The sequence below is a fragment of the Vombatus ursinus genome, unplaced genomic scaffold (assembly GCF_900497805.2).
Source record: "Vombatus ursinus unplaced genomic scaffold, bare-nosed wombat genome assembly UNPS02014807.1, whole genome shotgun sequence".
NCBI lineage: Eukaryota > Metazoa > Chordata > Mammalia > Diprotodontia > Vombatidae > Vombatus > Vombatus ursinus.
This window is the reverse complement of record NW_020954585.1, coordinates 51,832,509-51,848,919: the sequence shown is the minus strand read 5'-3', so window position 1 is coordinate 51,848,919 and position 16,411 is coordinate 51,832,509. Positions and strand designations below refer to the sequence as shown.

Below are 16,411 nucleotides of genomic sequence, written 5' to 3'. Positions count from 1 at the left end.
CCACCTGTCAGCCCGTGGACCCAGTCTGTGTCAGATCTGCATAGGACAGTCACATTGTACAATGTCATCAATGTGTAGTTCCTCTTTAAACACGAATTTATCAAGTCCCCAAGCCTGCACTTTGGAATATTTGGCCAGGTTCTCCATCAGTAGGCATGGTAAGGTTTTATTGAACTCTACTAGTCTCTGCTCAGAATAGCAAAGATGATTTTTTAAAAAGTAAAATGTCATGAATACACATTACTTATGGCTGATCAGGTCGTTTAACAAGCATTTATAAATCCTTTGCTGGGTCCTAAGCACTGGCTTTAGACAAAAACGAAACTTTGCCTGCCCTCAAGGTGCTTACCTTGGGGGTGAGGGGAGGCGCACAACACGCACATGGAGAAGTTCATAAGAAAGAGACACAGAGCAGAGACAAAGACAGTAACTTCAGAGAGTGCCAGTTTTTATATCAACTCCTAAAAGGCAGATGTGGCTTCTGAAAGGAGATGGGAAACCTAGAAAATGGACCTGGTTAAGCTTCAGGGCCTCACCCTCGTATGAAGAATCCATTTTTTTCATTTTCATCACAAGTTCTAGTCTGTGTCTCCTTTGAATCATCCTGTGTCAATGATAGGTTAGCATGGATAAGGGAAATCCACAGATAACCCAAATCTCTCTTTTCTGCCTGACCCTTAGTCAAGTCTTCTACCAGAATCTTAAGAACATGATGAGTTCATTGAGTCTTACTGTCTTCCACTACCTCAGAGGACAGCATAATATGCAAGGAAGGAACTGTCCAGATTCGAAAGGAAGTGAAGGAGGAAAGAAATGTCCAGATAATACACATTTGTGAGCTTCTGCCTCATTCACAGACCACTGAACCAAGCTCTCCCCTTATGATGCTATGGCTGATCTCCACTCCGGGAATACCTTACACAGAAGAAATCACAAGTCCTGATGACCACCCACTCCCACAAAATATTAAAGATGCTCCTTTCCTGAGGCTGCCACCTTCGCTCTTACTGGGACATGGCAATGCTGTGGATTCTTTCCGCTTCTCAATTACATCGGCAAGACACCGCTGATCCATCTCATTCTAACACGCTGCTAACATTTTAGCTATCCTCCAGCAAACAGATCCTCAGCTACAGATTATAGACCATATATAACTCTATAGAAAGTAAATGGATTCTTGGGGCTCAACTGCTCACAAAGATCCAAGCTTTGATTTTCAGGAGGAACAATGTAACGACAACACGTGGAGTTGAGATCTGAGGCTTTCCCCCTGACAAAGTATTCCATTGCAAATGGCATGCTGGGTTGTTTTTTTTTTTACAGTGTCAGAGAATTTCTGTCTGCCCGAATTGGAAACTTCAGCACAAGCCTTTCTTCTCCTTCCTGTTGATGAATGAAAGAGCATTTTCAATTGTGTACAACTAGAGGCCTTATGGCACATCATTTATAATCAAAGGCTACCCTGTGATGTAAACTGTTTGAACAGGCCGCTTAAATCACAGCTCAGTGAGAAAAGAGGAAGGACAGTGGGAGCACCTACTGCCTACCAACTTCTTCCAGACAGCTGAGGGGGCCCAGGGAGCAGAACCAGAGCCCAAGGTAGCATTCAGGTGCTAAACAACTGGATCTTCTGGGCACTGCTTCCAAGATCCAGCTCAAGTAGACAGGACTTAAGATACTGACTTGAGGGCACTGACCCTCAACATCCAGGTATGTATCTTCCAACTCAGTGGATAGTGGTTATCCTTGGAGCACAAAGGGCTAAGGCACAGAAAAAGTTAAACCAGAGAAGCAAACTTCACCTTCCTTTCCCATCTGAGACACACCCCTGGGGATAACCTGTGCTGGTACCGAGCCAGACAGTGTGACAAACTTGATCACCTCCACCTTGCCACTCTGACAAGATTAGATTACTTTAATATTAATGAATTGCCTAATTAAATGCCAATTAATAATCTCCACTGCTCAGCCCAACCACAGCAGGGTGGCTGTGGGGAGGAACCTTCTCAGAAGCAGCTTGGCTCAGTTCAAAAATCCATGGGGGAAACAGAGAATTCAGATTTTTATAAGTCAAAAGAACCTTCCTTTGTGCAGAGCTGTTTACTTAATTTTTTTTTAAAAGGGGAAAAGAAACATTACCAAACAACGATTTCCTGATTAACCTTCAGAGTACAATTATAAGAAGGCCAGGCAACAAGGGAAAGCTCCACCTCTACCTACCCCTCCTCAAGCTCCCCTGTAAATTAACTGGCTGTGCAGTGAGACTTTGAGAATAGAGACAATCTGAAACTGACCTGCAGTCTCTCATCACATTTGGCAAGATGGTCCATCCAATTAGCACACCTCTCGGCAGGCTGGCTGAAAAGTATGCTGTAGGGAAGGAAGAAAGACTTCTTTCCCCATTGGTGAGAGAGGTCATAGGGCTGGGGAAGGGATGGCAATTCTGATCCCCATTCCTGCAGCCTGAACAAAAATATTCACTCTCTTTTGGGAAATCCCTCTGCAAAGGAGAGGTGCTTTTTATCATGGGTGATGATGGAGGCTGGATCGTCCTCTTCCACACAGCCCATGACCAACCATCTATTTTTCTTTCCTATGACTTATGAAGGATCACTCTGTCATTTAGGAGGGTGATGTTGTTCTGATGGAAAAATAAGGAACAAAGTATTGTAACGTGTGCAAGTTCTAGAAATGGATTGATACGGAATACATCCTGGGTCTCTTGACGCCACATTCTGATTGATCTTTCTATTATCTCTCTGACTCTTAGTTGTCCAAGGTCACTGAAGACATTTCTCCTCTGATCCCATCAATGCTTTCTCTCTAAAGAAGGCCAAACTCCATGTTCTATGATCTATGAAATGTTATGGAAAGTTGATAATAATTAGGATTAAAGGATCACAGGAATGAGGATGAGAAAGACCCTGAGAAGTAATAATAGCTCCAAACCTTCATTTCACAGGTGAAGAAGCTGAGATTTGAAGAGTTGAAGATGCCAAGAGAACTTAACTCTCAAGCCGTGTGTAGAGCAGGGCAACCTGGAAATGTTAGCTATTCTACTTCTGTTAACAGTTGTCACTGGGTATGGCCAGGGCTCTTCTCATGATCAGTCCCATTAATTGGCCTCCGGACATTACTACTCCAGAGAAAGGATCTGTATTTCTTCTGGCCTGACTTCCCAGGAATAAGGAGAAAGAGCTCCTGCCATCCACTAGGAAGCAGAGAGACAGATTGATAGTGACTCCACATGAAGAGGTCAGGCCATCTAGCCCCTCTTCTCCTCCTCCACTCAGAAACAAACAAAAACCATCATTCAGACTAAATGCTACTGCAGCAAATCCCTCAGAGAGAAGAAAACTGAACACTGGAAAAACCCAGGAAAAAGGCTCTTCCAGGAGGGGCATGTGTGAGGAAAGGAGAGAGGAAAATGGTAGGAGGTTTAAGAAAGGGGAGAATCAAAAACTTCAGTTGCAGATATAAGAGGGGGAAATAATTATGTTGAGGTTGTGAAAGAAAGCAAAAAAGAAAGAGAACACAGGGGGAAGGGAACAGGATGGCTAGAGAGGGCACTTGGTGTTTTAACACAAGCCTCCTTTGGCTTGCTCTGGTCTGTTCTCCTGTCCCTGCAAGATTCATGGACAAAAAGATTTAACGTGCTCCCAGGGGTAGCTGCCTGACCTTGCTCTACGAGCCTCAGTGACAGAATCCAGACCTGAGTTGTCATGAGAAGAGGAAAAAGTAAGTCATAAAGATCTGGTTCTTTCTAATAACAGGCCCAGCAATAGCCTATCCCATCAATACCATGCTGCCCATCTGCCATCTTCAGACTACAGAGGAGGGGGCAACCTGGTCACCGAGCAGTCTGCCAGAACGCTTCCTTTGATGGAGCTGCATTACAGCTTTTAATAGAGATGATTATCACATAAATGAAGGAAAAGGGCCACTGAACTCCATGGCAACTTGCCAGCACACACTGTAGCCGCCGGTGGTTCTGCTCAGAGAGATTTAAAGTCCAGCTTAACCTTGATTTTTAATAGAGTCACACTTAATGAGCTTTAGTGTCCACAATAATAATTTCCTTATTACCTCCCCAGTAGTCAGAGTCATGGTCAGAGGGAACGTGCTGGAGGCTGGATCGACAAAAGCCTTCTGTGACGGCCAACACATTATTATCAGCATCATCAACATCATTGTCCTTAAAGTCTTTCCCGCTTGGTGTAATTATTATCTTCAGAACCCACCACGGGATGACTGAAGTTCACATTAGGCAGCTACAATAAAGGAACAATTCTGGGGCTAAAGGCCTCCCATACTCCACAGCTTTGCTCTAGTGTTCCTGTGGGGCTACAGCCATGCAAGTTCATGGATTAGATTTGCCAGAGGGGAAACTATCTGCTCCTTGATTTAATCTTGACCCTATCACAGTCACCATCTACTTGTTTCTTGAAAGACTCCTTTTTAACTAGAGCTGATCAGGAGAGGTAGATCAATTAATCAACATACTTATTAAACATCTATGTGGAAAGCAATCTGCTGGGCACTCTGGCGGTTATAAAGTATAAGACACAGGACTGAGCACTGGAATGGAAAGTTAGAAACTTGGTTTGAGTCACAGCTCTGCTGCTTGCTAGCTATGTGATCCTGCATAAATCATTTCTGTGCGTGGAACCACAGTTTGTTTATCTGTGTGATGGGTACAATATTCCCACTACCTATCTCAGAGGGCATTTTGTGAATTTAAAAGTGCTAAATAAACGTCAGCGATTACTATTGTTATTAGCATTCTGACCTCAAGGAGGTTATAGTCAACTCAGAAGGAGAAGGAAGCATGCGTACATGTGAAAAGTTAATTTATAGCAGACAGCCCAGAAAGGATCTCAAAAATTATTTCGGCCAGTCTTCTCCTTCGTGCATGAATCCCATTCACAACATAAGTGACATGAAGCTATGCAGACGCTGCTGCAATATTTTCAGTGAGGAGGAATTTCTCACCTCACAAGACAATCTAATTTTACTTCTGGGTAGCTCTAATTACGTTTTTTACATTGAACCAAAAGCTTCCTCCCAGTAACTTCCACTCACTGGGCTGCCTTCTGGAGCCACAAAGAATGCGTGTGTTCTTTCTTCTACGCGGCAGCTTTCCATATGTTTGAAGTCAGATGTGATGCCCCCCACAACGCTTCTTCTCTAGGATAAAAACAATCTCATCCTATCCCACCCCTACCTTTTACCACCCATACAGTTCTTTCAACTGCCAAGTATATGAAACCCTTTCATAATATATTGGCTAGTCAGAGAAGGATTCAAGGAGAAAGTGATACTTGAACCAGAACTTCAAGAATGGGTGAGACTTAGACAGAAAGAGAGGACAAGAAAGATAAATGCCAGTTCAACACCATCTCTCATAGCTATCCTCTTAACTCTGCTCGCATAACAACCATCTTAATTGGGACCCTTGTAACCTCTCATTTGGATCACAGTTATTACAGTATCTTTAGAAACAATAAATGTTCATTTTTATTATGAGCTTGTCATGTAAAGTTTTTTTCCCATTATGTACAGTTTGCTTTTTTAATAGCTTAAATTATACATGGTATTTTGTAATTTCAACATTGCTCAGCCATCTTCTTTTTACTTTAAAAAAAAAAGATTCATGCCTGTTCTTTCCTTTTTTAGTGTCATTACGACTACCCCCTAAAGAAAAGCAAAAGCCCTACACTGTAATAAATATAATCATGAAAAACAATCTGCACAGTGACCATGGCTGATTCTATACCTATAGTTCATCACCATCAGAAAGGAAGAGGCATGATTGGTCACCAGTTTTCTGGTAAATTTGTCATGGCATTGATGACAGTTCTGAAATCTTTCAAAGCTGTTTTTCTTCACAGTGTTGAAGTCGCTGTATAAATTGTTCTCTTGGCTCTCTACACTTTACTCTGAATCAGTTTGTACAAATTCTTCCAAGTTTCATTGAATCTGTTCCTTCTGTCATTTCTTATGGCACACGAATATTCCCTTATATTCACATACCATAATTTGTTTAGCCTTTCCCCAAATGACAGGCACCCACTGTGTTTCCAATTCTTGGCTACAACGATCAACATATTTGTACATATGGATCTTCTCCCTCCTTTTCTGATCTTTCTGAAGTGCAAGCTTGGTAGTGGTATTGATGGGGCAAAGAGTATGCACAACATAGGGACTTTTTGTGTATGGTACCAAATTGTTTTCAGCTCTACCAACAGTGCAGGACTGTGCTTGTTTTCATACAAGCTTTCAAACAGCTGCTACTTTCTTTAAGAATCTTAGAGCTTTAAAAATTCGTATTTCTCTTATTATTAGTGATTTGGAACTTTTTCATATTATTGTCGATAGTGTGCTTTTCTTCTTTTGAAAATATCCTGTTCATCTCCTTTGATCGTTTAGCTTTTGGAGAATGGCTATCCTTCTTAGGTATTTGTATCAGTTCTCTATTTATCTTAGCTATCAGAACTCTGTTGAACAAAGAAATGTGCTACATGTATTCCCCTCCCCCCCCGTTAATTGTTTCCTTTATAATTTAAGCTATATTGATTTTATTTGTGCAGATACTTTTCAATTTTTTGCAATAAAAATTGTCCGTTTTATTTTTTGTCAGTCTTCTCTATCTCATGTTTGATCAAGAACACGTTCTTGATAGTTAGAAAAGGTATCTCCTTCCTTGCTCCAGGAATTAATTTGTGGCATGTTCTTTTACATGTAGGCCTGGTATTCATTTGAAACTTACTGCAGTGAAGTGAGTGTTGGTCTAAGTCTAATTTCTGTCAGACTGGTCTCAAGTTTTTTATTCAAGCATGAGTCCTGTTTTCAGTAATTGGAATCCCTAGGCTCATCAAGCATGATGCTTTATTTGCTTGTGGGTCTTTTGAACCTAATCTGTTGCAGTAATCAGCTTTTACATTTTTTAACCAGTACCAACATAGTTTTAATAATTACTGCTTTATAGTATATTTTGAAATCTTGTTCTGCTAAGCTGGCTCTCTTCCTCCTCATCCTTCCTTTTTGACACAAGATCTTCCCATTTCATCCAGGCTAGAAGTATAATGACTACTTATGGGCCCCAAATCACTGCTGGTTGGCATGGGAGCTTTAACTAATGCTATTTTTGATCAAAAATGTCCTTAGACAGCCTGGTGGCCATCTGCTTTTGGGGGCTCACCATACTGTGCTGGACTGAGTATAGATAACCAATTGGCATAGCACATTGTTGCTCAAGCTTAAGGCAATTAAGCTTCAGTCTCCCCAGCAACTGGGAATTACCAGCATATGGCACTTAATGGGGCCACCTTTCTTGCCACTTTTTTTTCTCAATTATTTCATTTTACAGTCTTGACCTATCATTGATTCTAGATGAATTCTATCATCTTTTCTTGTTCAGTAAAGCAAGCTTTTGGTAATTTATTGGTATAGCATTGAATCCATTAATTAATTTCAGCAATATTGTCATTTTTATTATACTGGCACAGCCCAACCATAAGCAATGAATGTCTCTCCAATTACTTAGGTTTATCTTTATTTCAGTAAAGAATGTTTTATGGTTATATTCATATTATCTTTTGGGTGTGTCTTGGTAGTTGGACTCCCAAATATCTTACATATTCTGTAGTTAATTTCAATGTGTTTTTTTTCCCCTAACTCTTCCTGCTAGGTTTTGTTGGTAATATATTAAAAAGTTGATGATGGTTTTTTGGGTTTATATCATATCATCTGCCTTACTGAAGGTACTGTTTCAATTAATTTTACTTAACTCTGTAGGGTTCTCTAAATAAACCATTATTCATCTGTAAAAAGTAACAATTTTGTTTCTTTTTAGCATATCCTTACTCTATTTCTTTTTCTCATTTCATTATTATGAAAAGCACCTCTAGAACCAAACAGTAGTGGTGATCACTGGCATTCATGCATTACCCTGATCTTGTGATAAAGGCATCTCACATTTCTTCATTATAGAAAATGCTAGCCATGGTTTTCAATATACACTATTTGCTATACTAAAGAATCATTCATCTATTACTATGTTTGTTACTATTAAAAAAAAAATCAAGCAATTAACAAGTTTTTAGGAAGTGCCTACAATGTGTCAGGGACTATGCTTAGAAATCGATGTTTTAATTTGTCAAAAGTTTCTTCTGCATCTATTGATGCAATCACATGACTTTCATTGTTTCTGTTATTGATGTAATCTCTTCTGGAGTCATGAAGGCTCCCCTCTTTTGGAGTTCAAATCTGCCCTCAGACACTGAGTAGCTGTGTGAACCTGAGCAAGTCACTTTACCCTGTCTGCCTCAGTTTCCTCATCTGTAAGATGAGCTAGAGAAGAAATGGCAAACCACTCCAGTATCTTTGCCAAGAAAACCATAAAAAGGGTCATGAAGAGTCAGAGACGACTGAAACAAGTAAACAACAACAATAACAACCTTTACCCTCTACAGCCTAGATTCCAACTACTTTCCAGTGTTATTTCTTACTACCACCTTTCATAAACTACGTTCTAATCAAACTGGGTTACTAGCTATTCCTTAACTACTGTTTGCCTCAGTTTCCTCAACTGTAAAATGGGGCTAATAATAGCACCTACATCTCAGGGTTGTGTTGAGAGTCAAATGTGATAATAATTGTAAAGTGTTTAGCATATAGTAGGTGCTATAGAAATGCATATTCTTTTTCCTTTTCCTTCCCCCAATGAGAAAGGATGAAACATATTACCCACTTCTTGACGGAGTAGCGATAGACTCAAAATGAAGAACGAGAGGCACATTTTTTGGACAGGGCCAAGGTGAAAACTTTGCTTGAATGATTATCTGTTAAAGGGGGCTCCCTGTTCTTTTCCTTTTTTCTAATAAAATGGGGTGAGTGGAAGGGAGAAAAAAACACCTGCTAATTAAAAATTTAACTAACAAAACTAAAAGCAGGAAGAATTCAGCTTAACATAAGGAGGAACTTCTTAATGACTAAAGCTGGTAATACCACAGGCCGTCTCACAAAGAAGTGAGCCTTCAGTTGCTCGACACGTCCAAGCTGAGGCTATCACGAACACTGTACAGGCAATCCCTACGTTAAGAGGACGCCTGGATTAGAATGAGATGACCTCTAAGGCCTCTTCCAGTTCTTCAGACTCTATTCATCTCTAGCATTCACCACCAAATTCACACATATGTTGTGAGGATTAAATGAGCTAAATAGATGTGTAATTACTTTGCAAAGCATAATGTTCCACACAAGCAAAAGGCATTATTATGGGGGGGGGAAGGAGAAGGAGGAGAACCAAACCCAGATTCTCCAAAGAAACCTTCTTGTCTTCCATATGTCCCCTCTTACAATGGGGAAGGCAGAGCAGAGCAAGGAAAGGAAATGACTAGAAGGAAAATACTACCAAAAGATCTAAAGAAAAAGCTTTCTTCTCATTTCCAAACACTAGTGATGTTTCTTTGGAGCTCTTCTCTCAGATCAGGAGGGCCCCTTCTTGAGTACCCCCAGGCTGCAGCTGGGGATCAGTCAGAGGCAATGCCAGAACCAGGAGCAAGTAGTGTCCCAAAGTGCCCTCCACCAAAGGCGTTGGCTGTGCATGTTGGCATTGGGACGGTCTGATTCCCGGAGCCCTTTCCTTCCTTCCTGTTGATTGATCTGTTTTTCTCTGTAGCTGCAAAATGGATGTTCTCAGGGCAGAACTTGCAATTGTAAAAATCTCCCGGGTTTGGGGGGTGTGTGAATCAACTCTAGCTGGCCACCTCTCTGCGTGTGAGGTGACAAGTCCCACGTTCCAGAGATTGCTGCCTTGATTTACAGAATTGGAGAGTGTGCATGAGAGGCAATGACCTCTCCGTTACTTTATTAAAAAGGTAACTCTTTCTTTCCCTCTCTTGTTACCGAATCTTCGACATATTCAACTGCAAGGCACTCTCCTAGATTCTGTAAAATGTTCTTGGTCAAATGAAATATGTTCTCTATTTTCATGGAATATTGGATTTGGTCATGATTAATGGGGCACATATAAACTGATAAACAATATTAATTTGTTTTAAGGGGGTCTGAAAAGATTTCAGCCACTTGTTTCTCCACTGGTTGCCTGAGTTATTCCTTATCTGCTAGACCTCGATGACTAAACCTGTTTGTTCAATCATATAAGGAAAATATCACCTTTTTCAGACTGTTGTTAACACTACATGGTCAATCACAACTCCCTCCAGGCCAGTATGTGTTCTGTTACAATTTAGGAAGGAGTCCATTTGCCATCAGGTTTCATTATAGTCTTCTTCACCTTGGACACCAGCCCTTTCAAGGTTGCTAGCTATAACACTCTTGAGCCAGCATCCCTGGGGTCTTGTCACCTTCTCCTTCCCCCCTAAAGGCCAAATGGTTTTGGTGCCAAAGAGTCAGCAGAGCGATACTACTGAGGGATGTACCTGAAATCTCCTGTGAAGGCTGCAGGCAACCAGCCACTTCCGATTTGTTGGCAATGGAGCCCCCTCCTTCTAGGACCCGGACCAGTTCCTGGAGTTGCTGGCACTCCTCCTGCAGCTGCTGCTGCTCCATCTTGAGGCGTTCCTTAGCAAGGCTGGTTGGGTTCATACTCAAGTGGAGCACTTTTGTTTTGCTCTGGTCATAGTGACCCTGGAAGAGGAACAGAGAGATCCTAGGTGTCACCAGTGGCAACTTATATACCTGAAGGTTAAAGTTATACAATACAAAAAGAATCAATAGATCCCAAACAAGCATATCCAGTCTAAATTCATTAATCAGCTCCACAAAAACATAACTAATTGGAACACTGTTAAGAGAGGTAGTAATGTTTTACAGTTATAGTGTTATAATTGGGGAATCCTTTCTTGGAAAGAAGTTGAGTGGTTAACAAGAATTTGGAAGAGGTAGGAGAAGGAAGGAGAAATGGAGGAAGGATGCCTTGAAAGGAAGCCAGCAGAGCTGGGAGAGCTGGGTAAAATTGTCGGTACTAGAACAAACCAGAACCTGAACCTGAATGAAATCAAACCAGAAATTTAAGAACCAAAAAAAGTTTACTGAGTTTGCCAGCAAGCGAGTCCCACCCACAGGGACAGAGACTCAGGTTTCAATTTAGGCAGGAGATGAGTTGAGTATGGGGGACTTCAGGATTGGACAGAGCCAGTGGCTGGGGGCTTTCAGTACAGGAATTGGGCAGAGGATGTGGTATCCTTTGATTGGACAGAGCTTGCTCCTGGGGCCTAGTAAGAGGCAAGGCTCTTCTTCAGGTTAGTTATCTCCTGTAACCCTGCCCTAACAGATAGGACTATCCTTGCTGTTTCAGGGAGAGTTGCAATACAAACAGGGTTGGGGCAAGACGGAGGAATTACAGACAAAATGCAATTGCTCTAGTTTTCTTGGCTACCTACAGGAGCCACATGGGGCAGCAATTCAACGTGGTCAGAAGCATGGGTTGGTGGTAGTACAGGCCAAGGAAAATTTAGGCGATCAAAGGGCATGGCAAGTAGAGCACAGAAGAATGATGAATTGGGTAGAATGGCTAGAGTGGTCTTAGGGCATTAAGTCCTAGAAGGAGTCAGGATACAGAACTAAGCTTTGTAGAACAGGAGGGAGAAAATAATGTGTTGGGTACAGCATCAAATTAGAGTTTTGCAATAATTTGGTTATAAAGTTTTAACGGTACCATTACAAAAAGATCTTGGCCAGGATACCTTTATTTGGGCTATGCTATTATTTCATTTGTCTAGACAAATTAAGAGAATCATCATTAGAAAATATGTTCTTCAATATAAATGAACTGCCAAGATAACTGAAGCTATGAGGTACTAAAATTTTTTTATATTAATTATTTTGATAAAAATCTTCCTTAAATGTATCATACACTTCCTTCCTACAGAGTAGGAAGAGGAAGAACAAGTACAAAGAATAAACACAAGAACTATAAAATCACTGGATTTGGGGACTATTTAATGTTGGGGATAATCCTGAGAGTCTCTGGAGCACACTTTATTACAGCAGAAGACAAGAGAAATTCAGAATCAGGTAAGACCTCAGGGCTGTAACTTACTCTCACAAAACCATTTCTCTCCCTTCCAATATGTACTAGCTGAGAAATAACCAAGCTTGTTAAACTGAAACTTTAATTTTATCCACAATTCTGACTCAGTATGGCTCTTGGGCATCCCCTCACACTGAGTAATGATTATAGCTTTTGTGACTACCATTTTCCCTGAAAATCTTACCTTATGCTTGACTTCTTAGCTATATTCTGCATGATCATAAAATCAAAGAATTAGACCTGGAAGGAATCTCAGAACTTGTCTAGACAATACTGAGAATCAGTATTCTAGATAACTGAGGCTCCTTTCTTTTCTCTGCCTACTTAAATACTAACCATCTTGTTAAAGATTCAATCCAAATGTCTCCTCTTCCATGAATCCTATTCAGCATACCTGTTGCATATAGTGATCTCACCATCCTATTAATTTCTAGAGTGTGATTTTTCTGTATTATTCACTTACTACATAATTGCCTTTTCCTTTCCCACTCCTACTATCTTCACTTACTGAGACCTCCCTTTCTCCAGCCTTTCAAGCACTGATTACACTTTCACTCATCCCTTCCCTACCCCCACTGGCCTTGGGAGGAGAGTTGAAATACTCCTTGCTTTCCATTGCCACTTCCAGTCTCTCCCTCTACCCCCATCACTAAGTAAACTCTTTTCCTTTAATATTCATACAATTCATATTGATTGCACAATGAAGATTCTGATGCCTGTTGTCTACTGACCTCCAGAACACTCTGCTCCTTTCCTCAGTGAGTTTAGGGTCTGGTTCACAGTCTTTCTCTGTTCCCTAATTCCTTCCTTGATATTAAGGAACTTAAACATATATCATGATATACTTGCAAACACCCCAACCTCCTAGTTCTTCAGCTTATTAGTTTCCTATTACCTCCTCAACCTCATTTCACCTACATACAGAGATGGTCATACCCTTAATATTGTCATATATCACCCACTGTACACCATTTTCACGTTCATGAACTTTGAAATTCCTTTATCTGATCATGATATTTTGTCATTGCGCCTCTCCCTCTTCCATACCCTGAATCTGTTTTCCATCTTCATCATCCCTCCTGCCCTGGTCTTATGCTGCTACCCCTCCGTTCTTCCCCAGGCCATCACCCCTGCTCTGGCTACACTCTCCTCCCTTCAACATCTTGAAACCTTGGACAACCAGCTGAACTCGACATTGTCCTCTTCTCTCAAGTCCCTTGCCCTCTCATCCTCCTGAAGATCTTGCCCTGCCAAGCCTCAGCTCTGGATGACTCCATCATCTACTGCCTCAGTGCCTATTCAAATGCTACAGAACAAACCTGGAAAAAGTCATGAAAAACTGTGTTGACTGGGTCCACTAAAAATGGATGTTACTTAATCTCAATCGGGCCTTTACTGTGCCAATTACACCTCCATAATTGACTCACTAACCCACTCACCACAGTGGCATTTCCAGGCCTTTTCATCCCTTTTCAAACTTCCCATGGCCCCCTCAACTTCAACCCACTTTCAGCTGAGAACTTTGTCTCATATTTCACTGAAAAAAATTGAGAACATTCACTAAGAGCTCTCTCTCCTTCTCTCTTCCTCATTTCCTATCACTAAGATATCTTCTGTCATCCATCCTTGTTTCACTTGAAGAGGTAGCCCTTTCTCTTGCCAAGGCAAACCCTTGCAGATGCACAAGTTTTCTCATTCCATTCTGTCTTCTCCAGCAGAAATGCCCCCTCTATCACTCTTCCTTTCTTACTTATTTTCAATCTTTCTTTGTCTACTGGCTGCTTCCCTGATGTCTACAAATATGTCCATCTCTTCCCCATCCTCAAAAACCCTCATCTGATCTATCCATCCCTTCAAGCTGGCATCCTATATATATTCTCTGTGTGTCTCTTCTCTCTTGTGTCTCTGTCTCTCTATTTTTTCAAGCTAAACTCTTTCAGAAGGCTGTGTATAACTGGTGTCTATTTCCTATCCCCTTATTCCCCCCTTAACTCTCTGCAGTCTGACTGCTGACCTCATTCATCAACTGAAAGTGATCTCTCCAATGTTATCAATGATTTCATAATAGCCAAATCTAACGGCATTTTCTCAAAACTTATCCTTCACTTCTCTGCAGCCATTGATATTGGTGATCAGCCGCTTCTCCTTGATATTCTCTTCTGTCTGGTTTTTGTGACATTGTTTTCCTCCTCCTTGTCTGACCATTTCTTCTTAGACTCCTCTGCTGGATCTTCATACAGGTCACTCCCATTAACCATTGCCAAATGCTCAGTCCTGGGCCCTCCTCAATTCTCCTTTTATAACTATTTCATTTGATGATCTCATTAGCTCCCACAGATTCAACTCTCATCTCTATGCTGATAATTTTCAGTTTATTTGTCAAGTCCTAGCCTTTTTTCCTGACCTCCAGTCTAGCCTGGACAGCTGCCCACTGGACATCTTGAACTTGATGTCTCATAGATGTCAAACTCAAAAAGTCCAAAACTCATTATCCTTTCCCCCAAATGTTCATCATTACCTAATTTCCCTAATATAGTAGAGGGTAGCACCATCTTCCCAGTCACTCAGGTTTGCAACCCATGTGTCACCTGTGATTCTTCACTCTCTGTTATTTCCCATATCCAATCAATTACCAAGTCCTGTCCTTTCTAACTTGTTAATATTACTTATATAGGCCCATTTCTCTCTCCTGACACTGCTACCATGCTGGTGCAGGTCCTCATTGCCTCTTACCAATGAAATAGTCTGCTGGTAGATCTTGCCTGCCTCAATTTTCTCCCTACTCTAGTCTATCCTCCACTCAGCTGCCAAAGTTATCTTCCTAAAGTTAAAATCTGACCATGTTCCCTTGCCCCCTACCCAATTCAATAAAATCCAATGCCTCCCTATCACTTCCAGGATCAAATACCAAATCTCCCATTTGTTGTTCAAAGTCCTTCATGATCTGATCCCTTCTGATCTTTCAAATCTTCTTACAATTTACACCCTCCCACATACTCTGTAATCCAGAAACACTGCCCTCCTTGCTATTTATTCCCCACACACTCCTCTTCTGACTCTGGGTATTTTCACTGATAATCCCACCGAGTTGAAACACTCACTTTCTCTCTTCATCTCTACCTCCCGCTTCCCTGGCTTCCTTCAAGTCTTGGCTAAAGAAGCCTTCTGCAAGAAGTCTTTTCCAATCCTTCTGAATGCTAGTTTCCTTCCCTCTGCTGATACCTCTAGATGATCCTGAATGTATCTCATCTGTATGTAGTGGTCTGCACGTTGTCTCCCTCATTGGACTGTAACATCCTTAAGAATAGGGACTATTTTTTGCCTTTCTTTGTATCCCCAGTGCTTAGCACAGTGCCTGGATGTGGTGTTTAATAACGCTAGTTAATTGCCTGCCTGTTTGCCTGCCTGTAACAATTCTTACATCACCTTATTAAGTTGTAATTTATGCGCTGTACTGTTAGTAAACTTTTTATGTAAGAGTTATCTCCCTCTACTAGAGTATAACCTCCTTGAGAATATTAACTACAAATTAAATTTTTTGTTGTTGTTTCCTCTTCACAAGGTCTTTTACATCGTAGTGGTTCAATAAAAATCTGTTGATCGAGTAATATTGATTGTCAGAACTTAGTCCTTTGGAAAACAGAGCACTACCATAATAGTCTCTGTTTGAAAAACCACCTGTAAATAAAATCAGATGAGTCCCTAAGCCTCAGGTAGGTAAGCAGTGAAATGCTAGTGAATGACTTCTAAGTTGCTCAGCACTTTATGATAAATTCACGTGCAGTCCAACCTTTCAAAGATGGAGGCCACGTGGCAGAATTAATTTATTCCTACAGGCTTTAGGAGGCCAGAATGATACCAGTCATGGGGGTCATTGGTGAGCTAGACTGGACACTTCCCTGAAGCACAAATTCAGATGGAACATTTTTCTCCAGGAGGCATTTTGTACACAGAACACAAAACCGGTCAGGCAAATCCCGACGTGCCTGATTATTATTGCCTTCAAAGAGAGAGAACAGCCCCCCCCTTTGCCTGTCACGGTCCTGCATTTGCTCACAGGCCTCCTGGTCAGCCCCTATGACCTGCGTACAGTCCTTGCAATGGGCCAGTTCCCCAGACATAAGTAACTTCCTTCAAAAACAGGAGCTCAAGGATGGCATTAGTCATGGGGCTGTCAATAGGTTAAGAAGGACACAAATTTACTCTGTGTATAGACATATTTGTAGAATTATGACTACCAAACTCTAAAGCCTGGCTCCCTTCTCAAACAGTTGCTATAAAAAAAGATGCTCTGGGACACGAATAACTGTCTAGACATTTTAGAGAGAGCCTGGATCTAACCAAATGCTAGGG

General features: G+C 41.2%; 1 protein-coding gene across 2 annotated transcripts in view; it reads right to left on the bottom strand.

Moving 5' to 3' along the window:
• The window catches only part of MAD1L1 (mitotic arrest deficient 1 like 1), an 844,071-nt gene that overhangs the window by 253,355 nt on the left and 574,305 nt on the right, over positions 1 to 16,411 (bottom strand). For both annotated transcript variants that reach the window (XM_027875000.1, XM_027874999.1), the window contains one exon: positions 10,446 to 10,653. In XM_027875000.1, coding sequence (XP_027730801.1) covers positions 10,446 to 10,653 — 208 coding nt within the window. The remainder of the gene's footprint in view (positions 1 to 10,445; positions 10,654 to 16,411) is intronic.